Source organism: Ischnura elegans, chromosome 3 (assembly GCF_921293095.1).
Source record: "Ischnura elegans chromosome 3, ioIscEleg1.1, whole genome shotgun sequence".
Classification (NCBI taxonomy): domain Eukaryota; kingdom Metazoa; phylum Arthropoda; class Insecta; order Odonata; family Coenagrionidae; genus Ischnura; species Ischnura elegans.
In genome coordinates, this window is record NC_060248.1 from 136,514,200 (window position 1) to 136,540,247 (window position 26,048).

The 26,048-nt window shown below is 36.2% G+C and overlaps 2 protein-coding genes across 6 annotated transcripts in view; one reads left to right on the forward strand and one right to left on the reverse strand.

The window, feature by feature from the left end:
• LOC124156628 (zinc finger protein 784-like) overlaps positions 1-16,304 on the reverse strand; it is a 116,858-nt gene extending 100,554 nt beyond the window's left edge. For 2 of the 5 annotated variants that reach the window (XM_046531286.1, XM_046531282.1), the window contains exons 1-3: positions 16,217-16,304; positions 15,826-15,914; positions 15,128-15,723 (exon numbers count right to left, since the gene is read on the reverse strand). In XM_046531286.1, the coding sequence (XP_046387242.1) occupies positions 15,128-15,683 (556 nt within the window). In that variant the 5' untranslated portion in view covers positions 15,684-15,723; positions 15,826-15,914; positions 16,217-16,304. Of the gene's footprint in view, positions 1-15,127; positions 15,724-15,825; positions 15,915-16,154 lie in introns of all 5 variants that reach the window. The other 3 variants (XM_046531283.1, XM_046531284.1, XM_046531285.1) reach the window with 3 other exon arrangements.
• Positions 16,286-26,048, forward strand: part of LOC124156630 — a 37,447-nt gene continuing 27,684 nt past the window's right edge. Inside the window, exons 1-5 of the mRNA XM_046531287.1 lie at positions 16,286-16,325; positions 16,432-16,581; positions 16,656-17,166; positions 17,344-17,400; positions 18,818-19,076. Of these exons, the coding sequence (XP_046387243.1) occupies positions 16,463-16,581; positions 16,656-17,166; positions 17,344-17,400; positions 18,818-19,076 (946 nt within the window). The 5' untranslated portion in view covers positions 16,286-16,325; positions 16,432-16,462. The remainder of the gene's footprint in view (positions 16,326-16,431; positions 16,582-16,655; positions 17,167-17,343; positions 17,401-18,817; positions 19,077-26,048) is intronic.

The following is a 26,048-nucleotide window of genomic DNA, read 5'->3' on the forward strand; positions in this document are numbered from 1 at the left end:
TAGAAAAAGAGTATTGTATAAGCAATGCATTAATTCTAAAGATCCAGAGTTAATAAAATACTACAAAAATTACTGTAAAATTTTGAGAACTACCATTACCTTAGCAAAAAAACTACATATCAGCTCATTAATAACAACATCATCTAATAAATCTAAGACTATTTGGAAAATAGTGAAACAGGAAACAGGAAAAAATAAAATAAACAGCAATACAATATCTAAAATATGTTATAATGGCACAACAATAACAAGTGTACAAAAAATCTTGGACATTTTCAATGATTACTTTGCCCAAGTAGGTGTCAATCTAACTCCCAAACAGTCACCCACTAACGTAGTTACTTCTAAAATGGTCACAAATTCCTCCTCTATATATTTAGAACCTGTTACTGAAAATGAAGTATTGAGGATAATCAATCAGTTAAAAAATAAATATTCATGTGGCCCTGATGGTATACCCGATGCTGTTATAAAAAGTTGTGCCACCTTTATTGCTAAACCACTGACTGAGATTTGTAATCTTTCGCTAAGTGCTGGTCAATTCCCCTCCAAATTTAAAGTTGCAAAAATTAAAGCTCTGTTTAAAAAAGGAGAGAAGGATAACATCGAGAATTATAGACCAATTTCATTATTTTCAGGTTTCTCCAAAATTTTGGAGAAGGTCATGTATCTGAGATTGATTTCTTTTTTTGATAAATCCTCTGTCATTGACAATCATCAATTTGGCTTCAGAAGGAATAAGTCCATTAATGATGCCATTTTTTCATTTACAAGGAATATATGGAATGCCTTAGATAGTAATATTCATGTTGCAGGGCTTTTCATTGATTTAAAAAAAGCTTTTGATACAGTTAATCATGGGATTCTTTTTAAAAAATTAGAAACATATGGCATAAGAGGCAATGCAAAGGACTGGTTCATATCATATTTAACAAATAGGTCACAATATATGGAAATGAATTCATCTGTATCAAGTACAACTTCTGTTAATTGTGGAGTTCCGCAGGGCTCCATTCTTGGACCACTACTATTTTTAGTCTTCATAAATGATCTACCTGCTAATGTACCACTCTCCAATGCAATACTATTCGCTGATGATACTAACTTAATTTTTAAAAACCACAATCCCATTCAGCTAATGAACGAGGTAACAGAAACTACACACAATTTGATGAACTGGCTCACCGATAATAAGCTATCTTTAAATGTTAGTAAAACCCATTATTTAAATTTCAATCTTAAGAAGAAGATAATAAATTTTAATCCAATAATTAACAGTTACCCTATAAAAGAACTTAGGGTAACAAAGTTTTTAGGTATCTGGATTGACTCTAATCTTTCATGGGAAGAACACATCAATAAATTAACTCAAAAAATGGCACAAATCTGTTATGCATTCCGTGTACTCAAGGAAATCACTTGTATTCAGGTATTGAGAACGATATATTTTCGCTATGTGCAGTCACTTCTTAATTATGGTATTCCATTTTGGGGCGCCTCTATCTTCCTACCAAAATTATTTAAAATGCAAAAAAAGATTATTCGCATAATAACTAATTCCAATAATAGAGCTCCCAGCAAACCTATTTTTGAAAAACTGGAAATCTTACCACTCCCTTGTATATATATTCTTGAAACAGTCTCTCTTATTAAAAAAAACCAAGACATGTTTATTAAAAATTGTGACATTCATAGTCATAATACAAGAAGCCAAAATGAAATCCATGTAAGTCAGCACCGAGTAAATAAAACAATTAAAGGCATAGACCATCAGGGAATACTTGTGTATAATAAATTGCCAAGCTATGTAAAAAATATCAAAAGTTCCTTTAAATTTAAGTGTGCCATGAAAAAACTACTTTTAAGGAAATTATTCTATAGTGTGGATGACTTTTTAATGTAAAAAAATTTAAGTGTGTAATTGAAATGTGTTCACAAAAAAAATTTTGTAAACTGTATGTATTTATATTTTTTTATATTGTTTTGTTATTTGAGCATTGTTTTTCCATTCATATTGTGTAATACATGTAACATCCTTGACAAAGCCATGCATAATGCACATGCTTACGGTGACTTAATAAATCAATCAATCAATCAATCAATGATTTCTTCATTGAAGCCGTTAAGAGGGCTAGAAAAAAATCTACCACCATCAATTATTCTTTATCGAATATCATCACTTTATCGATTAACATACAAGATGGCGGCCAGTCAAGTAAACATTGAATGTTACGCTTGTAAAAACCATTTAAAGGAGTGTGAAAGAGCCCTTCCTTGTGAAAATTGCAAGCAATTTTATCATTTTAAGTGTACGGGCCTGAAAGAAATTGCTTTGAGAGCTCTGGAGGAAGTTCCCGGATTATTCTGGAAATGTCTTTCATGTCGCATTATTGAAGGAAACCAACTTAGCAAGATGGCATGCGACATCGAATTATTAAAAGAAGAGATTAACAATTTAAAGGATAACTCTAAGTTTCATTCGGGGAATGAAACTCGTGTGGAAAAATTAAATTTTGCTGATGTGGCAAATCAGGAAACTGAGGCCTCACATGACGTAGCTAAGCAGGTTAAACATCGTCAAAAAGATGGAAAAGAGGCTGAGTTTGGAGCAAACATTGTTTCTGACTCAAAACCATCGGCAAAAAAGGAAAAAACGACACACGTTGATCAAACCAGCAGCGGAATAGTGTGCCTAAATCATGAATCAAGAGGAGAAATAGATGACGACGGCTTCACCTGAGTCCAATACATAAGAAAGAAACAAAACTTCTTTGGTATCGGAAAAGGTGCGACGGAAAACAACGGTGCAGGTCTCCGAGCTGCGAAAATGATATCGTATGTATATGTGGGCCGCTTAGCCAGTGATTCCACTGAAGATGACGTGGTAAAATATGTAAAAAATAAGTTTGACGTCACGTGTGATTCTTGTGAAAAAATAGAAGGTAAAAGTGTACATGGTGCATTCAAAATCGGCGTAGACTACAGTGATTTTAAACAGGTGATTAATCCGCTTCACTGGCCTTCCGGCGTGATCATCAACAAATTTACAAGACCTAGACAACAGTCGACTGACATGAAAGGTGAACCTAAGGGTAAGTATTCCTGACTAGCTTTCTATGACTCCAATCAGCAAAAGACACACTCAGGGTTTAAATTACTGGTTTTAAACATTCAGTGCCTGAGTAACAAAATAGCAGAGCTTGAAGCACTAGCAGAGGCAGAGAAACCAGAATTTGTATGTTTAAGTGAACATTGGATGAAAGATATAATTATATCAATACCAGGCTATGTGATCGGTGACTTTTATTGTCGGAAAGATCATCGTAATGGTGGTGTTGTTATTTTTGTAAAAAGTACGTTAGTTTTTTGTAATATGTCGCATTTGGTGCATAATCTAAATTCTGAACTTATATTTGAATGTGCAGCTGTGATGTACACTGTAGCAAGTAATGATTTTATTGTATTATCTGTACATAGATCCCCTGTTAGTTGCTTTAATAGTTTCTTAGAAATTTTAGATAATCTGTTGTACACCTTGATGGGTCAATTGTCAAGACCAAATGTTATATTGGCTGGAGACTTCAAATGCAATCTTTTAAAGGACGGACATGACAAAAGACGATTTTTGCAAATGTTACAGTCCTATCATATGAAACCACTAGTAAATACTCCAACAAGGATAACAAACGGCACAGATACACTACTGGATAACGTTTTCTCTGATTACAATGAATCAAATGTTAATATGTACTTCAGTATTTGACCCGGCAATATCTGATCATTCAGCTATTGTATCCATCTTTCATATACATGAGGAGCATCCTCAATCAAAAACCCTAAATCAATGTAGGTTCTTTAATGAGCATTATATGAATTATTTTTGTGTATTGTTGAATCAAGAAGATTGGAAAGACATATATGGTAGAAGACCTCTGAATGTTAACTTTGATGAATATCTTTGTAGATTTAAGTACTACTTCAATTTAGCTTTTCCACTGCAGTCTGTGGAACACAGGAGGGACAACAGAAAAAAATGGGTTACAAAAGAAGTTCAAAACTTATCCAGATTACTAAAACAAACATTTCTGCAAATACGGTACTCAAACGATGATGGGTTGCGACAGCAGTACTCTCAACTAAGGAAAGAATATAAGATATTCATTAAAAAAGCAAAAAGGGAGTATAATGACCAAAGGTTTAGGAATGCCTCTAATTATTCTAAATTAGCCTGGGACATCATAAAAAGCAATACCAATGCCAACCCTACAGTTCTGCCATATCAAGTTACAAATGAACAAGGGAAAATTACTACAAATCCCATTGAAATCTCCAATGCACTAAACCACTCATTTTTGCACCTTCCTAAGAGGGCGATTTCCACCCAAAGTGGAGCTACTCTAGAAAAACATAAAATAAGTAGCTCATTGTATCTTAAGCCTTGCTCAGAAAGAGAGTTGTGTCTCTATATAGCCAAGATAGGAAAGAAAAAGTCTGCTGACATTGAGGGAATAACGGGAAAAGTAATTAAAGACTGTGAGTCCCTCATACGAAGACCTTTACTCTCATTAGTAAACCAGTCCTTGTCAGAAGGTGTATATCCTGATTCCTTGAAGGTATCTAAGGTGGTCCCGGTATATAAGAACAAAGACAATAGAAATAATCTGCAAAACTACAGGCCAGTATCTATAGTGCCACAATTTGGTAAATTATTTGAGTATGTATTCTGTAAAAGGCTCATTGACTATCTTGATAAGCATAACATAATATCACTCCATCAATATCATCATCAAGGAAAATCTACAGAACTGGCTCTATTTAATGCAATTGATAATATTACACAGGAAATAAATAGTAAAAATAAGGTAATGGGGATATTTTTTGACATGAGCCGAGCCTTTGATGCTGTGGATCATGACATATTGCTAAAAAAATGTGAATCAATAGGTATTAGGGGCATTCCTCTAAATTGGCTGAAGACATATCTTTATGGAAGAAAACAGAAAGTAGCGTACAGGAAAGATGGGACAGTCTATTTCTCCTCCATGTTAGAAGTCAAAAAGGGTGTACCACAGGGGTCAGTGTTGGGTCCTCTTCTCTTTCTAATATTCATCAATGACCTACCCAAAAAAATTGTAACCCAAGATAATAAGTGTGTATTATATGCGGATGATGTAACCATCTTATCAAAAAGAAAAAATATAACCGCACTAATTGATTCCAGTCAATATATAATAAAATGCATGCAAACTTGGTGTGATGTCAATGAATTAAGGCTAAATGATGATAAAACCCAAGTGATATTGTTTTCTGCTGGGCACAGCCCAAAGGACAATGATCTACTGCAATGCAAAAATAATTATCTTAATGATATGGAGTGTGTGAAGTTTCTTGGAATTTATGTGGATAGAAATATGAAGTGGGATGCACATATAGAGCACCTATGTAAAAAACTGAATACAGTGTTCTATCTTATATCTGTACTAAAGCATAGTGTAAGCCAATATGTTTTGAAAACCCTCTACTATGGATTATTCTACTCTAGAATTTCATATGGAATTGTAATATGGGGATCTTCCTCCCTACTACATCATGTGTTTACTATTCAAAAGAAATTAGTGAGAAGTATGTCCAAACTAAAGTGTCGAGCTCATTGTCGTCCTTTTTTTAAAAGCCTTAAATTACTCACTGTACCATGTGTATATATATATCAGAGTGTCATATATGTATAAAGGTATAAGGGTAGTTTTATCAAGAATAATAGCATACATTCCTACGAAACCAGGAGATGTAATGACATTCACGTCAAACAATCAAACCTAGCTCTGGTATCAAGGGGGCCTGAGTTCATGTGTACTAAATTGTATATTAACTTACCTGTATATATTAAAAGTAGGGATGAGTCGATTCCAAATGTCGATTCTCGATTCCACCGATTCTCGGGCACGGAATCGGAATCGAGAATCGATCGCCTAAAGTCGATTCTGATTCCATCGATTCCAGGAAGATAAATGTTTTGAGCATAGACATTGAGTTTGGGGCACAAAGGCTGCCACACATCTAAGCGGCCGCGGTGTCAGCCTTGCCCACGCGGAGGATACGCCCGGCACGCGGGTGCTGCGATTAACATACCTAAGCGGCCTCGGAAACATGAAAATGTCGGCAAGAGCGACAAACCGACGAACCCTGAAATGGCGCGTGATCATGAGCAACTCTAAGAGAAAAAAAAATTGGAAACCTCGGGATCGGGAAGCATTGCATGCGTTTTCCGTTCTTTTATTAGCCGCTGGTCACGGCAAATCAAAGTATTGCGATTATGAATCACATTCGGAGAATTCATCTCGACCACCAATTTTAAAGTATAATAGATCGAAATTTATATTTTTTATTTTCGAATGATATTTGAAGTCTGATGATAATAAAAACGTGCAGAGAGCGAGTTTTCCTGTGAAAAAAGTTTCTTATAAATACGCGCTGAGAGCGGGTTTTTTTATATACGTAACTTTTTTAGACTAACACGCGTCTGCGTCAATAATAAAAAAATTAGACACATTCGCGTTTGTATAGCCCAGTTTCATCAATGCAACCCTTGAGGAAGTTGATACTTGCTTGGCATAAGCCGCCGCGGCCTCCGGGCGGACTCGACAGGTTGCGTTCGCCCACCACCGCGCACCCGCCAGGCTGCTCTAGTGTGTATGGATGCAATGAACGCTACATTCTTGTTTAGCCACCGCGGCCAAACGAGAATGTAGCCACCGCGGCTATTGTTATTTTTAGGGATGGTCGGATCAGATACCTCGGATCCAAATATCCGTGGATATTGCCCTTCATCGGATACATCTGATCCAAAGTCGCGGAAGACATCTGATCTGGATCCGAAATTTTAAATAATAGATTCAGTGAATGCAACGCCCCATAATGGTGGAAAGAGTTCCGATTCTCTCTTCGAATGCGTCGTCGCATGCGATTCTTGTCCTACTCATGAACCGTTTTGTTTGAAAGCTCTCGCAGAGGTTGTGAGTAGAACTTCAGCCGTGGCCAGGATTTTCAGCCGGAAAATAAAAAAGGCAAAATACGACTGGCACATAGTGTGACTCTTCCCAAGAGATTGAACAATCATCGGAGGAATTTCAGCGCCGTAGGATAATAACCACGTCAAAAGTAACTACGCCGTAGATTTCAGAAAACCACCCTCGGCCGTCCACCAGCCGTGCCTCTGTTGTTTTTTTTGTATCCGAAATCACACGGACCAAAAATCATTGTCTTCTAAGGAAAATATCAAATCACATGAAAACAATTGAAGCGTGTTTCATCCCTAACTCGCCTCACCAACTGACCTTTTTTGGCCTACCTGCTTCAATTCTCTGTTTCTAGACGACAAATGCTAGGAGAGTGACTTTTTGGGCCCGAAGATATCTTGATAGCTTCGACAATTAGATGCTATGCACGGGATTTAAAAAAGAATTAGACCAAACGAGACGCATTCCTGACGATATTTCTGTTTATTTTTCAGCTCTAATTGATTGCCACTCAGTTTTCTATCTACAATTCTACAATTACACTTTACTGATTGTCCAAACAGCATAATTTTCAAAGAAACAAGCGTAGCATTAACCCCTCAAACAATTAGAGACGGATTGGAAACGCCAACTACATATATCACGTAGCGCGCCCGGCTTCGCTTTGAAGGCAACGACGTCACTGAAGCAAGATCTGATTTCTTCGTCCGACTCCCTCATTTGTAGCCTTGTTGTTTGAAATACGGAGGGAGCGGGCTCCTTCCTCTCCACCTCTCCGTGCTCCTTCCCAGTGGCGTAGCCATGGGGATGGTCCGGACCTCACCCCCCGAAATATAAAAACACAGTTTCAAACTAATTTTAACACCCTTCATAATAGAAAAACTTCATTTTTCAAAGATTCATTTTTGTAAATTCATTATTTTTAAATATTTTGTTTCCTTTTATGAAGGAAAGTAATTGTGTTTTTTATATTTATATTCCTCTCGCTACGCCACTGGTCAGTGGTTCATCCTAAGATTTTTCCTATTTTCATTTCCAAACCCAAGCGTAACAGTTTAGGCCCTGAGTATGTGAAGATGTTTTTAAAAAACAACTTGAAAGCCCATAAAATAATTTTTAATTTATAAAAATATTAGAATGTGAATGAAAATCAAAGAAGCAATCCATTGATTGTATGTACCCACAATAAACGAATAATGACTTTGTTTAATGGTAGGAATTTGAAAATGCATTTGGATTCGAAAATATCCGATTCGAAAGATCTCGCTCCAAAAATCCTGGATCCGTCCATCCCTAGTTATTTTATTCCATTCAATTCTTAAATTTTAATGACAGCAATGCTACAGATAAATCAAAATCCCACCAGTTAGAATGAACAAGAATCGATGGAATCGGAATCGAGAATCGATTTGAAGAAATCGAAATTGGAATCGGAATCGAAAAAAAATGGAATCGACTCATCCCTAATTAAAAGTATAGAAAGTATTAATGTTTTTAAAAAGAGTGTCTCAGTTTACTTACTAGAGAAGTGTTTTTATAGTATAAAAGAGTATCTTCAATGTGAAATGTAACATTTTTTTAATGTGAATTTGTTAATTTTGACGTGCCCAATATACTTGTGTTATGGTTGTATCATGATATAATGTGTCCTTTGGGCAAATAAATATTATTACTACTATTATCACCTTCAATATTTTTGCAATCTATAGATGCCAGTAACATATCCCAACTCTCTCACTGGAAACTTGTTGAACCACAAGAAATTATCAATTTAGCCAAAAGATTCAAATCCTCAACCAGTAGGGACAGCTTTGGATTCTCTAATAATCTCATAAAGCAAATAATTGATATAATTGCAATACCTTTGACATTTCTCATAAACAGCTGTCTCTCTCAAGGCAAATTTCCACACATACTAAAACTATCAAAAATAGCACCCATCTATAAAAAAGGCACTAAAACAGATCTGGGCAACTATAGACCAGTGTCCATAGTACGTGTCATGTCCAAAATAATTGAAACGATACTGAAAAATCAACTGATGGCCTATTTCGAATATAATAGTTTTCTAATGCCTAGTCAATTTGGTTTCAGACATGGTAAGGCTACCATTCATTCTGTGGAAAGTATATGTGCTAAAATCATGCAAGGTTTTGAAGCAAATGAATATACTGCAACGGTACAGTGTGACCTGAGTAAAGCTTTCGACATGATACAAAATGACATCTTGCTAAGGTAGTTAGAACTCTATGGAGTTATGGGCACAACACTGAATACCCTATTTTGCTTTCTATTAAATAGACAACAACAAACACTGTGTAATAGAAAATTATCTAAAAAAGCAACGGTTGAGTGCAGTGTAACCCAGGGGTCCGTTCTTGGTCCCTTTTTATTTATAATTTATGTAAATGATCTCCCCAACTACCTTAGAACAGCTCCTATGTTATACGCTGATGGCACTACATTAATCACATCCAACAAAGATTATATCCTGACATGTGCCAATTTTGTTAAAGAAAACCTTCATAAATTTCCTTCTAATACCACCTTCCACCATCACCACACAAGATCAAGTAATAATATACACCACAAACAGTACTCCAGCTCCCTCTGTTTAAAGGGTCCCAGGCATTCAGCCTCTGCTATATTTAACAAAATCCCTGACAAAATAAAAGATTGCACCTCAATTTATGTATTTAAGAACAAGCTGAAACTTCTTCTCTCTAAAAAGTGCTATCACAGCATTTCCGAATATATGGAAGATAATTTGTAAATATGATGATCTCCATGATGCTATATATGAAGTGAAACACTTTGCACTTTCCACATATGGAAAGTGCAAAGTGTTTCACTTCATATCTCATAACGGATCTCCACAAAGTATGTATCTGCCTCATCCATCCAATTCATCCATGATGCTAGTTGTGACAACTTATTTTGTCCATACTATTGTATTGTATTAATTTATTTCATCAATTCTTATGTATTTAGAAAAATTATTTTTATTGTTTCTATGTAAATTGTAAATCTTGATGACATTTTATCATTGTATTTTAATTTTATATTATTATTAGCTTTTTTATGACGTAGCCATGCAATTGTACTCTTGCCAATCGGTGAAATAAATTATTATAATTATTATTATTACAGTGGAACCTGTTTAGTACGTTTCTGAAGGGACCACAAAAAATGAACGTACTAACCAGGAAAACGTGCTAACGAGGAAAGTAATAAATAGCAGCCGGGGTAATTGCAATCTGTGGAAAAGTCGTCATAATTACAATTACTATCGGTAGTTCTCGTAGGATCGCCTTCCTGAACTCTTTTCACCTTTAAAATTAAGAAAATGGGCGCTAAAATGAAAAACAATACCATGTGATTAAAAATCACAATGTTTCATAGATTTCCCGAAGACAGTTACATGAAAACGGCGTCTTTCTCCCGTGATTTATCCTATATGTATTTATAGAAAGAGGACAAGTATAGCTAAGTCACTTCTTTTTTGTCACAGCATACTCGGAGAATATAAAAACAACCCTGAGTATGTCAACGGGTTGTTTTTAAACATAAAAATTGGTCAAAATTATATTAACCTTAAATTACGGCAACAGCCGTACACATTCGCGCTTCTGGAATAAAGCCATATCGATTGTTATAGCGATCGATATATCGAATAATAACACGCAAGATTATTAGATTACGACGTAATTACAAGAAGATTTTATATTATACAGTTGAAATTTACTTTTAAAATTTGTTTAATGTCGTCTGCTTTCGTGCCGAGATCGAGTATTTTTAAGCTAAGCTTCGCGTGGAGATCCAGAGCATCGTCTGCTCCCGCAGCAGTAGTCAAATACGCACGTACTACGTAGCATTGACGTCGTGCAGTATTGCTTTAGATAAAGTGGGAATTGGATAAGACTCATTTCTTCATCATGATAACTCGTGTAATAGCAATAATTGCCCACTCGTGAAATTTGTGCGCAGTGGGCACTCCAGAGGCAACAGAAGGTGAGGAGCTCGGGGTGGGGAAAATTGGGGCTTCTCATTGGCTGCAGTTTTGCATAGTCAGACATTCCTGATAAATGGCCATATTTTATAATTCATCGCGTCATAACAATTGAGAAATGCATTTGGATAAATCACGGTCGAAGAAAGATATGTGGAATGAATGCAAGAATTTTAATAGCTAGTTATAGTAAATTAAATCATGAATTCGGAGCTTTACGACCCTTAAGAAAATACTGGGGAACGAATTGCGGGTTGCGTCACGGCTAGCAATTGAGCGTACTAACCAGGAAAGCGCAATTTTTTCAAACGTACTAACCAAATACTTTTACCTGTATTTTGTTCTGTTGGTACCGGGACCGAGAGAAATCGTCGTACTAAGGAGGAAAACGTACTAAGGAGGAACGTACTAACCAAGTTCCACTGTATTACAATATTGCATGGAAAACAGCCATTAATATGTTAAGCAGCGCTAGTGAATGGTGAAAATGCAATGAACTATTCTTAAATGAGAGTAAGACGTTAAAATTCACTTTCGCACTAAAACAAACATTTAACACTAGAATGCCGAAGGGTGTCATTTTGACACCCTACGCGTACATTTTTTACGGAGCTGGCCCTTAGAGAGTGTTTTAGAAAAAAATCTTTCGTGACTTTTATTCATTTTTAGATCTTAAGAAAACGACAGTAAAATGGATACCCCCCTAATTTTTTTCGTCTCAAAAATTCAAATTTACCTTGAATGCCGGAGGGTGTCATTTTGACACCCAGTATATAATATCATTTCTTTCTTCGGTTTAGGTCTCTCGTGGGATGCGGCTTGATAATTATTTGTCAAATTAGTATAGTGTAGTACATTATCTTCATGTGTAGTACCTTTATGTATAGTATAGTATATTTTAGTATAGTGTATTACCTTCATGATTGTTTATTTCACATAATTTCAATGAGCATCGGCTGTACCTATACTACTTTTTTCAAAATTTTAGTAGCTCCTAAGGTAAGTATATTCCGCTGCCTTTTGCAAATGATTCGCCTCGAAACCAGCTATTTTTTTTATCGCGGTGACACTTATTTGCCCTGAAACATTGCAGTGAAATGACGCGTGCGACAATGCAGTTAGCTGCTTCCGAGCCTCTGTGTTCGGCTACCTGGCTCGCGCGCATGTTTGGCGAACTTGGTCGCTAGTGTCGCGACCTGCTGCTTGACTTGCTTCGACAGTTCTGTCTTGATAATGGCACTGCATAGACGTGTTACGACAGAGCAAAGTATTGCAATACTAGACGATATCTCTGGAGACGTGTCGGAGAAAGGGTCTGATGCAGATATTGAGTCGGAAAACGATTGGGTTGCACAGGAGGTGCAATTAAGATCATCCTAAAATGATGAAAATAGTGAGCACGGTCAGTTTCAGTCTTTTGTATATTTCAGTTTAGTAATTCAATCACGAAAGACACAAATATTTATTTTACAATATGCATATACACATAATTGAGTTACTGGATCTGCACTGGTTATCGGACAGAAAAGAAATTGTGCGTGGTCGTGACATGGTGTGCCGACGTGGAAGGGGCGCTGGGTAGACTTCAAGGCGACGTCAACGCCTTGTTCAAGATCGTAAGAAGGAGATGGCCATGCTGAGGAATTATAACCTGGGCCTAACATAACCATTGACGAACAGCTGTTTTCAAGCAAAGCTAGATGTCCATTCAAGCAATTCATGGCATCAAAGCCTGATAAGTATGGGCATAAATACTGGTTTGCAGTATATAAAGACAGTATGTATTTGGTAAACTGATTCCATTAACTTCCAGATTGACCAGAGGCGTCAAGGACGGCTCTCGATAGCTGGCGATCGCGTTTCAGATCATGTTGTATTGAAACGTATGTAAGAAAGGGCAGGAATGTAACCACTGGCATTTGTTTCACATCACTTTTGCTAGCTCTACTCGAAACAAAAGGGTACTTGCCTTTCGGGAACCGTAAATAAGGGAAGAAAGGAAATACCTCGTGAGATAAAAGCTTCTCGGAAAGAGTTGTAATCAACTAATTTGAACAAAAATGGTGACGTAACACTTACTGTTCATCAGGGCATAGAGAAAAAAATGTTTTCTTGTTCTATGATCTATTCGCCCTCATATTGACATTAGTAACAACTCTAACAAATCGCCCGAAACAGTAAGGTGTTGTAATGAGATAAACTTTGAAGTAGATATTATTGATCACATGGGGCGGAAATATTTGGTCAGAACTAGAACCAGGCGATTGCCTGTTTTTTCTTCCCAGAATACTTTAAGAAACATTCGATTTCTTTTTGGGTTCATACGAAGTTTTTGTATTTTATTTTTAAAAATTTCGTAGTTTTGTGGCCGCAATGCTTTTATTTTAATTTTCATCTTTTGAAGCGCACTTCTACATTCTATGACGAAAAATTGATGAAAAAAGTTAGCAATAATAATAAAAAGAATAACAATCCTGTCACATTCATTTTAATTGGTTTATGTACATGAAATTTAACCAATTACAGTGAACAATAAATACTTATAAAAAAGTATTCAATGTATATAGGTAGGTATTATTACACTTTCATGCGTCCTCCGACGTTTCAGCGCAATCTTTTCGATGAATTCCAAGAGAGTATTTTTTTTAAATCAATGGTACTCTTTTAAAATATTAAGTTTTTTTTTTAATATTAGGGCAAAGCATCAGTATTAAACAAAAGTTGACACTATTGACTTCGAAATAAAACTAATCTGCAACGTAACATGCATATAAAAACATGGGTGTCAAAATGACACCCTCCCGGCATTCTAGGGGATACAAATTTCCCGGCATTCTAGTGTTAATGAAATAGATTCAGTCAATGTCCTGGGTTTTCACCTAGACCAGAGGCTGTCATGGGATACCCATATCGATAAAACATGTAATAAAATCAGTAGAGTTCTGTATCTTCTCCGAAAACTAAAACCTACTGCATCAAAGACAGTATTGATGAATGTGTATTATGCATTTTTTCAAAGTCACATTGCTACGGAATTATATTGTGGGGTAATTCTCCCAGGGCAAGTAAGGTGGTGTTCTTACAAAAGAAAGCCATAAGGACACTATTCAATTTAAAGCATGAGGATCACTGCAAGCCTTTCTTCCTTCAATCAGGAATTATGACTGTGTATTCTCTCTACATATATGAGCTACTAAAATTTGTCAAAGACAACCTTACAACTTTGACGCGTAGGTCTGAAGTACACACACACACCACACCAGGCATAAAGAAGACCTGGATACACCATTCTATAGACTGTCAAAGACCAAAAATAATTTTTTAAAACATGGCTATTAGGGCATACAACATACTGCCAAGGGAGGTGAAATTAAAAGACAAATAATTTTTAAAACATGGCCCAGAAATGGTTGAGCAGGAAACCCCTGTATTCAATTGAAGAATACTTGTCCGGGGATTTTGAAGGTCTTTGTGACTAAAGGGTTAATTAATATTGTAATATATTTGTAATACCTGACTCGTACATAGTTTTATGCATCAATTTTGTTTCGTATTGCCTTTTCCTTTTATTTCTGTATGTAGATGTATACCTTTTAACAATGTCTATTGTGATTTATATCATTCAATGACAAATAAACTGATTAATGGATTCATTGAAGTTCGCCAAAGCTGATCATACCTGGTTAAACCATGGCACCCCAGCTAAGTTACACGAAAAAAAAAAAACAAGAAAAAAAAAGATTGGTCTTCAACCAAACAATGCTATTAAGGCACGATTGCAGTTGATCACCAAATAAGATAATAGTTTAACACAAAGCAGAGCCTCTCTATGGGGCGGTCCACCAATATGCAGAAAATTACTGCTAAGTAATTGTATATATTTCAATTGATTGGAAATAACTACAAACATTAATCATGGACTTAAGGGTCAAGTTCTCAAGAACTTCGGTTCATATAGGATGAATCTAGCCATCGGTAAGCACTAACCGAACAGGGGTCTAGTTACAATAGAAATTTTCTTTATTTAGTCTTAAGAATTAGTGAATAGACTATTGGTGCGAAAAGAAAAACTTTCATGGCAAAATACGGTATACACACTCACCAGTCGTCATAGTTGAAGCATTCTGCACAATGGTACGCGTCCAAGAAGTCGGCGGGCTGGAAGCAGGAGGTCGCGCCTGATTTTGCTGTAAGTTGACACCGGCATTTCCCACCTGAGTTGCAACGTAGTTGGTAGCAGTCGACTTATTAGCAACGGTAGTTGCTTCAACCCCATGGGCAGTGAAATGGTGCACGGCAACCGCAGGCACCTCACCCCAGCCTATGATCTGTGGATGATGTGTGTGAGAATACTTTCCAGAGACCCCACTGCCACTCCCGGCCACGTTCGTAACGACACCAGCATCTCTTCTGACTCCCATGGTTGCTGCCACTTGGTTAGAAGCGCCAAAGTGGGCAGGAGGAGATCCATGCTCGGGTCTCAGATACTGAATACCAGCGGCTGCACCATCGGCCCCTCCAGTGACCACCATGGTACCAGAGGCGACACCCTGGGCCTGTAGAGCACCAGAGCCTCCCTCGTTGGTGAACTTAGCAGCGAACTGGTGCATGGACGGAAGAGAGGCTGGAAAGTGCCCACCAAACGGAGAGAAATTCATTGTTTCTTGTGAAGGTTTTTAAACGCCAATCAAGTCGCATCTGCAACGGTTTTGAGAGTCATTTAAGCAACATGCAGAATATGGTAAAGCGTTCATTCCAAACCAAAGAGGTATAACCTGAAACTTGAAAAAAAAGCCTTACCTGTGACGGATATTCCAAAAATAAAAATCTTTATAAATAAATAAATGCGTAAACCAAAAAGTGCAAATGGGATATTGCTCGCTATTCCACTACATCACATATACGAAGGAAAGAAAAGATTACACATATCAAGAGCACATACAATCATAACCACAGAAAAAGGGATTGAGCACAAGGGTGATAACAACACTATCAGCAGAGTTAACCACCTAATTATCTAAACAGAATTTTATATATTACTTCAATGATCACAATTGGGCACGAAATGACGGTTAAAGCCAAATTCTTAAGTAGTTTACACTACATGCTATATAATAAAAACTACCTACAACAGATAAAAATGTTTAAATGTTTTTACAAAGAAGAAAGGTGAACTTTTAAAGAAACTAACCAAAACCAACGAAATGATCTGAAATTCGCTGTTACAGACCGTCGATTTTCAACTGTCAATGAAAACAAAACAACTTTCAAATATGGCAACTTAACACTAATCGGGCGAGGTAATTTGAACTTTAGCTTTGGCGTTTGGTTTATATATTAGGAGCTGTATTAAAGTTAAATTTCCTATTATCGTGCGAAACGTCATTTTACTTGAAACTTTCTAAGGTTATCCAACTCGTGTCTGCCAATTGTCGCTATGTCTCCCCAAAAAAGGATTCAACACCTGAGAAGTAAAAACAAGCTTCTTCTGGAAAAGCTAGAATCACACTCCTCACAAATAGAGGCAGAAATAAAATACTTGAAGAAGAAATTACGGTATTTATCAGAGCTTAACAACATTTTATACTGTATGTGTATGTTAGTTTTGATTATTATACATGTCCATCCAGGGGAACAGCCGCCAAGTTCACATCTGGAAATGACAGATCTAAGAATTGGTCGAAGAGAAGCAGTCCGCGGCAAGTTAATGAAGAACTATCGTCTTGCGCTGAGCCTGCTACTGATTACAGTGCTCTCCAAAAACATGCAGTTGATTCCCGCGATGTAAATAGTAAAGGCCGTTCATCAAATTTAGGATGTGACCGAAAAAATCTGTGCAAAAATAGCAAGATTGATGCAAAAGAGGATTCGGTAGGACCGTCGGAAAAAACAAAGCCATCTCCCTGTCGTCGGCTGAAATCGGTTCGTAACAGAAGTTCAACGGTGGAAAGCTCAATCAATTACCGTAAATCTATTCGTGATATCATTTCACTGATTGATTACTCACCCAAGTCAACATTCTTAAAAAGAATGAAATCTAAGTTTGAGCCGTACACCAGCGAATTTTACGTGAGAGTTAAGCAAGAGATTGGAGATCTTGACCAAAAGGCTCAAGAAGAAAAAGGTTCTAAAGATAAAAAGGTAAATTATCTCCTAGTTAATCTTTCTACTTAATTTTGTCAACATAATGTATCAAAGAATTGATCAGACTTCAATAAGAGTTAAATTTTCACGTTAAGTTCTTTTATTGTGTATATGTGGCATAAACCGATAGTGACTTTGAAAAGTAAATCTTATTGTTTTTTTCGTGCTCTTCAGGGAGGAAGGCATGCCAGAGATGTGGGAAATACTCCTTGTGATAAACATTTCATGGAGGTGAGGCAATGTGCATTTGTGTCCGTATAAATTGGTATTGCTTAATTTACCTATGACTGTGATGTGGTTTTTAATGATATAAACTAATCTCATAAAAGCATTCAAATTTTTGCTGTGGGAATGTTAACCCTTTCATGCCGGGCTCCTTCACGGAAAGTTGGTTTTGGCTGTACGAAGGCTTTGAGCATTTCTTTTTCGCCCTGTCGGGAGTTGTTTCTCGGCAAGGAATTGTCCAGTAAGTCGCTTTGTCCACTTAATGACCTTGCCTAGTGGGGTGCCGGACCCTTTCCTCCACAACGGGGCAAATATAACCCTGGACACTTTTCCCGAAGGCAGCCCATCACGGCATACTTTTGCGGTCAGTTTATTGTTACTAGTGCGATTTTAATTTTTTTTAATTGCTACTATTGCAGCAAATGTCAGTTCATCAGTGAAAACCTTTCATTTTGCAATGCCTGTAAAACTTTTAAACGAAGTTCTACGGTTATTTTTAGGGTTTTCAGCAAAAGGGCATTTTATCATAGACCAACAAATACTTTAGATGTAAATCATAACAATATCGCTCCTATAATTTGCTAGTAAGTTTTAAAATAACAATTAAACATCTAACCTTAACGTCTCCAAAATTTGTTCTAGGTGATGATGATCTCCATTAATATGAATGCTAGAGTTCCATTTAAAATTTGGAACCAATCAGCAGATCATCCAGAATGTAATTCTTAGCATTGATATACAATAAATGCAACATGTACGTTTTTAGTTATTCTAACTTGTAAACAAATAAGTGACCATGAGCACCTTCCTTGAGTGGGACATTAAGTGCCGGAATGGGCCGAGATAATCCCCATACGGACAATAAGAAAGGGTTGGACCTCATGCGCCTAGGAATCCTAATGGCACTTGGGACCCACTTGGCATGCTTGACCGCAAAGCCGTGAAAACACAGCCTTTGGCCTTAAGCATTGAAAAATTTAAGCCGTGGAAACATGGCCTTCGGCCTTTAGCATCGGAAAATTCAAACAGTGGGAACACGGCCTTCGTAGGGAAAGGGTTAAATATTATGGTGGAACAAAACCCAGTACTACTCCTTAAACTTTTATTTTTAGCTGTCAACTAGTTTCGGCGTTTATACCGTCATTTTCAAGACTAACTTACTAAGGTTATATATTACTTTTGATGAAAAATAATCATTTAGTTTTTGACACTTGCACACACATTCATTCATGGCCTTCCTTTTTTCTCTCCATGGCTAATGATTCATGGTTTTTATGCCTCTCATTCTTTCTCTCTCATTTGTTCAATTTTATGTAGCCATGAGTAATATTTTTAATGTGAGGAATTCTTCTTCCTCATTATTAACATTAAAAAAATGTCTACAATTTTATTGATGAATTTATTTCCATTTAAAAATCTTTAGCTCAAAACAGAAGAGGATCCCAAGATATCACTGAGGAGTTCTTTATGCTGTGAATGTGGTAAAAGGATTGAAAGGAATCCCATTACCAACTCAGATGAGAGTGTAAGTTCCATGGAGAAAGAGTGCTGTAAGCATACAGGAGTGACCATGGAAAATGAGCTGGAAAGACTGAAGAATTTCAGAGCAAAAAACTGGCAAGATTGCCATGCAATTATTCCCAGATGTGAAACCTTGCACTGCTGTGGACATCGCGAATGTGGTAACCATGAGTTATAATTATCATATTTTCCTCTGCATGGGCTTAGAGATTTATGGATACAAACAACCAAAGGTTGTTTTCATAAAATATCTAATATTTTTCTTAGCATTCACATGCACAAATGGTTTAACGTAGTGGATCTCTGTTGGATATGGACCTTACAGGGTATAAATGTAATGATAATTTTGTATATTCCACAAAGCTTTATTTGGTATAACCTTGGCCAGTTTCAATACTCCCTTTTGATTATTGGTAGGAAATACAATTTCAAATGGAATAGATAACGGGGGAAATGAGCTCTAAGGCCTCTATAGATAGCTGATTCAAAAAGGGTTCTCAAATGGCTGTAAAATTTGACTCCACTCGTCGAAGGAATAAGACAGAAAAACACTTCACCAGAATGCCCTCCTGTGGCAGGTTACGGGAAATACTTCCACTCCGGGGACTACCACAGACACAAGCACACACCACCGAAGGGACACCTTCGCAAGGCTGAAGGACCTCGCTGAAGTGACCTTGGGTTTTGGGTTGTAACCTGAGAGAACTTTTCTGTATCCGTGATCACTAGGGTTATGACTTTTTGACTTTTTGCATAAAATTTGCTGTTTGTGATTTTGTAGAATTCGTGAGAAAAAGAACTTCTCTGTATCCGTGATCTCTAGGGTTATGACTTTTTGCATAATATTTGATTTCCTGTGCCGCAAAAGGATGAACTTTGCCCAAAAAATAACGTCAGAAGTCTTAGTTTTGTTCTATTTTTTAAAAGGCCACCCCAAACAAGAAATTGCTAATTAGAATTTCAGCCATGTACAAGGTATATCAATGTTCTTTCTAGAATATTGTCAAAACGTTCTTCAAAGATCTCAATCTGTATGATGGAACTCTATAGAGTAGTCTGGATGTTTGTAAGAAGTCTTCTATGGCAGTATTGAATTTTATATTACTTAAAAGAAGTGTCCAGAAAGTTCTATAACATTCTCAAATTTTTAAGTATATAACTGTATACGTTTGTGATCTTCTTATTAATTCTTATTCTTAATTTCTTATTAATTTGTTCCAAGTCTCCAACTGCAATTTGAAATCGTAATGTCTCATAAGGTAAGTGTAACTACGATTGAAAGGAACAAGAAGATCTGGGAGAAGAATCTTACTCAACATCAAGACTCAAATAGGAAAAGAAGAACTGCTCCGCTAGAAGAACAGTCACTGGAAAAGAATAGCAGGATACCACTGAAAATGCAAGTTTTTGGCCGCTATTAAACCCTTGGAACATCTATCAAAAGAAGGAAGGAACGAGTGAAAGAGATTATGAAAGAAGTTATAAGTGTGTGGCGAAAGAAATTAAATTTCCTAACTTTATCAAATCAAGTAGTACAATCAAAACTAGGACATATGCTAAAACCTATGATGAATGTATAGAGCGAGGAAAATACTATTCTTTGAGTGAAGTATTTGACATAACAAAAGATAATGGTGAATGGCTGTGCAGTGAGGTTAGAAAGTTATATCATCCAAAAATTGAGAGTAAAGGAAAAGTAGGTAATTCTACTGAAAAGGCAGGCAGTAATGAATCTCTCCATCCATCCAAAAGAAGAAAAATGCCTTCGGCATCTACTTCCTCAACAGCAAATGCAACAATAATGCCAGCTTGTGTATCAGAGACTGAGAGTGAATATCAAGAGTCCGAATAAGAAGAATCCACAAGCAAAAGAAGTACAGCAAAACCAAAATTTTAAATTTATCAAGCAGCAAAGCATCAGCAGTTTGTAAACAGCTATTTCAAGATGGCATTAATCTGGATATGCTTTCACAATCTGGTATTTACAGATCCACTATTAAAGAAGGCGTTTCAATAAAAGAAGAAATGAAGAAAATGCTACAGTGAAAAAAAAAATTTAATTAAAAAAAGAATGGAAATTAGAATCGAGACAAATGGAAAAATTTATGGAAAAGTGTAAAGATGATTGTTGCTAACACTACAAATGTGAATACTGGAAGAAATAAAGGCGTTGCCATCGGTTGTTCAGAGTTTGCTGAAAAGAAATTAGGAAAGCCGCAACTCATTGCCTATCAGCGCCATGTTCTTGATCCAGTTTTTCACTTTTCCAGTGGGGTAGCCATGAACTACGTTAGGGGGGATTTTTAGATAAATGCGGTTCTAAGTTCTATTTTAAACTACTTTCGACACTTTTTATAATCAAAATAACTTCATTTGTGAAAGAAATATTTTATAAATGAATGATTTTTCAATATTCAATATTTCGGTTGTTAAGAGTTTGCGGAAAAGAAATTAGGAAAGCCGCAACTCATTGCCTATCAGCGCCATGTTCTTGATCCAGTTTTTCACTTAGTAATGGATAGTGAAATTGAAGGAAATAAGCTCTTATAAAAAATTTTTTTTTTAAAACCAGCCTTTATATTTAGATTACAGGGGATGAGCAACGTTTATATATGACACAAAGCAAAAAAACTCAGTGACCCCGAAAAACCAAAAGTGACGTATAGGGGGGCTATAGGTTGACTGGGGGGTGGTTAAAGGGGGGTTGGAGAGAAAAAGTTATATTTTCATGTATTGTCATCGGAAATGAAGAAGTGTGCAAAATTTCAGCGTTTTTGCTTCATAGGAAGTGAGTCAAATTTGAGTTACAAGATTTGTACAAGACAAACAGACAGGTTGGTGAGTTGATATAAAGGCTGGAAAAAGACATCTCCCAACATTGAATATCCATTTATTCCTTAACTTGCAAATAATTATGAACAGCTAAAAATGAAATTCAACAATGGTAAAGAAGAGATTACTGAATCAGCTGGATGACATGAAATTTATATTTCATTTAACTCAGGTTTTCTGTTTTTTTTGAAGAAACTGGAAGATTTTCTAAAGTAAAGTTTCAGAAAATACCTTAAGTTATGTCAGGTGGAATTCCAATACTAGCTATTTTTTCATTTATTCTTTTACCAGAAAAAAGACCTCACTACTCAAAAATTGTAGATTAATCTCAGACAGTTGGGCAGATCCAGTGGGGTAGCCATGAACTATGTTAGGGGGGATTTTTAGATAAATGCGGTTCTAAGTTCTATTTTAAACTACTTTCGACACTTTTTATAATCAAAATAACTTCATTTGTGAAAGAAATATTTTATAAATGAATGATTTTTCAATATTTTGTTTGTCAACTGCCTAAATTTCCATTTTTTATGAAGATAAATAATTGTGATTTATATTTCGGTGGTAGGGGTTGGTCAGGACCTCCCCCCCTCGCTACGCCATTGCACAGAGGTGTGTTAATACATAAGTGTTATAAAATTGCATCCTTATAATTTAATTGATTATCAAAACTTAAAAAACTGCTACAAAGTGATTTTTTCAGCGAATACGTTTATGTGGTAAAAGTAGTTTTTTGGGTTGGGGGTGACCTTTTTTAAAAAGAAAACAGAAATAATGTCTTATTCTTTAGTTTTGAACAAAAGTTCATCAATTCATAGCACAGGAACATGGGGTTACAAAAAAGTCATAACCCAAGTGATCACACAGTCACGGATGTGTGGTTTTCGAGACCAGGTCTTACATGGAGCATTAATAATACGTGTATAACCATTTTAATGCCGCTAAAAAGATCGCGAACTGGTGAAGAAAGCTCTCAATGAGTTGAGGAAGCACTCTAAAATAACAGAATAACTGCATAAATAATAATATATAGTTCGTTTTAGGTAAATTATGTACATGCAAGACATTTAAGTGAAAGTCGGGGTTATCCGTGTTTTTCGTTTATTCGTGCCGTCTCTCCCCTTCATTAGCCCAGATAGTCGGGAGTGTAATGTATGCATTTCGGCCACTAAGTGGCCCTTTTCAGCGAGCTGAAGGAAATAAGCACTTCCAGCACGTTTTCGACTGCCTAACTCTAACAAACCTAAACTAGCGCACGCACTGAAATTAGTAGGAGGAAGGAAAGTATTGCCACCCTCCCAAACATTCCACTCCAAAATGCATATTATTCAGTAACATTTCCACTCTGAAAGAAATAATAGCTGTATGTATTCACCCCTTGTTGCCTTTACAATGCTGCTGTAATCTCCCCTCCCCTTCCAACGGAAGATCTCCCTCGTGCACTCCTCTCCTCAAATTATAAAAGAATGAACGATCTGCGGCCGTCTAACAATTGAAAGGATTAAACCCCAAGGCCGTACACTTTTCGGGCAAAACAGCGAAGGTTGTGAAAGTTAGAGAAGATGTCAGTGGGAAGAAAGGCAGCAATTTAGACTGAAAGAACACAGAAGCAAACACTCACACAAACCCAATCACTCACATAGGAGATTAGCCAAGGGAACAAATTTGTGCGTAGGTCTCAACCATGTGCAATGACATATAAATTACAAATAATAAATGTACACTCATACTCCTTGTGGATTCACTTTGATGAACAAAATTCTGCATGGGACTTGCACATACAAGAAGCGTTTATAAAGCTGTTGCATACGACAGTGACTCACTCACACAAATAGAACGGGCAAAAATATGTAATAAGAAATTCACACTGAAACTCCTTGTGGATTTGCTCTGAAGAACAAAAATCTGCGTAGTGCTCATGCGCATTGCAATTTTCTCCTCAAAGAGTCCCCAACTGAGAGCTCATACATGACAAACACATGTGTTTCCAAAAGAATATGGCCCAGTGGTCTGCTGCTCTGCAAATTGCCGGACTGGTTAGGCACGCACACACAAGAAGTACAAATATTCCTGTAATAAGTAATTTGGTTCTAGATTTCTCTCTCCATCCAGACAAATATAAATACAGGACCATCTGCCATCCCCACCGTTCATGCAGTCAGCTCTCTTGCGACTTACCCAAGCCAAAACATTCCATATTGCTTGAAAGCCAGTACATATACAGTATGTCTGGAAGTGAATTCAAATTTTGAAAAAATTAAATAAAGGCTAGAGTGGGATGGCAAGATCTGCACTCAGCTGGATTCTTATTTGGGATTCAAAGCAATCGAAAGTAGATATTTAGAGACACCTTTAGCAAAATTTTCAGATACCTAGGTGGTCCCACAGTCCTCATATCATGAAAAACGTGTTTTTTCGAAAAAAAATTTCCGCTTAGAGAAATCTGAATGAATTCATGGACATAAATTTTAATGTCCAAAACCACCCTAATTTTTTTCAGAGTTTGTGGATCAAAATTGAGTTTAGGAAAAATATTTGAATTTTTTAATGAATTTTTAGGTTATGTAAGTAATCTTTAGCAAACTTCTACGTAATAATTTTTTTGAATTTAACCATGAATAATTTTTTTGTGTATCTTTCATTGTTCTTTTGAATGGCTGTGTTAGATTTACCATTTTAACTCCGGAAAATCCCCAAAATTCGAAAAAATCCAATTATTGGTGTTTTCCCCCATTGTTTTTAGCAGATAAACTCAACTGCATGTCAATTAATAACGATTTTTATCTATATTTTCATTTTTTTAATATATAGTGAGTTCAGGTTTGTCGTTTTCAGACCAGAACATGATCAAAATGGGAAAAAACCCTTTTTTAAATTTTACATTTTTTAGCACATAACCTCAACTGCTTGTGAATGAAGAACCATTTTTCATCTTTTGTTTCTTTTTAATAGCAGGGTCAGGTTGGCAATTTTGCGGCCAAAAAATACTCAAAATTTGAAATAACTTTATTTTTTGGTAACTTTTTTTCCATTTATGCAAGCACAAAACCTCATTTTAATGTTACAAAGAAATGATAATTTTTGTTTCCCCCCACCCTTTTGTCTAAGAGCTGATTATTTATCATTTAAATATTACCATTTACGGAATAAATTAATGAAATAATTATATTTATTTTAATGTGAGACCTCTTTTTTAATTTTTATTAATAATAATGACATTTTATAAAATTACAAAATAGTTAAATATGTTCAAAACAACATTACAATAGTAATAGTTTTAGTCTTAAACACTATCTTCATTAATGATGGGGTTAGTATCTAATTTGATAAATAATTTTGAAAGAATTTTTGCGGGTCTAATAATTTTTAACTTATACCTTGCATTTCTAAGGTAATAAATAATTGTGGTAGGGTGAGAACAGGACCCCACAGTTAAAACAAATACAGTAAAACCTCTATGTAGTGAACCTCTTTACATCGTAAACCTCTATACATCGTACCAACCCTCTGGTCCCGTCAGATTTACATGTAAATTTATAAGCAAACCTCTCTATAGTGAACCTCTTTATATCGTAAAACCTCTACATATCATAGCAATGAGAGACCCCCGAGACGGCCTAACTACCTCCGCATTTCGTACCGAGACAACTAGAGGCCATTAATGAGGCCGCGATAACGAACATGGAATGACATTTTCAGTGATAAATGTTTCACGCTTATTCTTCTCTTTTACACCTTTACTGTAATTTTCACGTTAACCATTGGCTAGGGCCATTTTGTTCCATATGAGAGCATACCTAACAGTAAATAAGAAAAAGGCAACGAACTATCCTAATCATTTTAAGTGACACTAAATGAAGACAGAACGCATCGTTTTCTCTCGAATCATGGTAAAAATTGCGCGATAGCACTCGCTATCTATTACTTATGGCTTTATTTTCCTGTAAATGCTTACATACTATGTTCAGTTAATAAAAGAGGCGACCAGCGCAGCCTATAATCCCTTGCCGGCGGAAATATTTCAACTAACTTCACTCCATCATTTTAAGTGACACTAAATGAAGACAGAACGCATCGTTTTCTCTCGAATCATGGTAAAAATTGCGCGATAGCACTCGCTATCTATTACTTATGGCTTTATTTTCCTGTAAATGCTTACATACTATGTTCAGTTAATAAAAGAGGCGACCAGCGCAGCCTATAATCCCTTGCCGGCGGAAATATTTCAACTAACTTCACTCCCATTCATGGAGACAGAATTACTCAACCGCATTGCTACTTCCATTTCTAAAATGAAAATATTT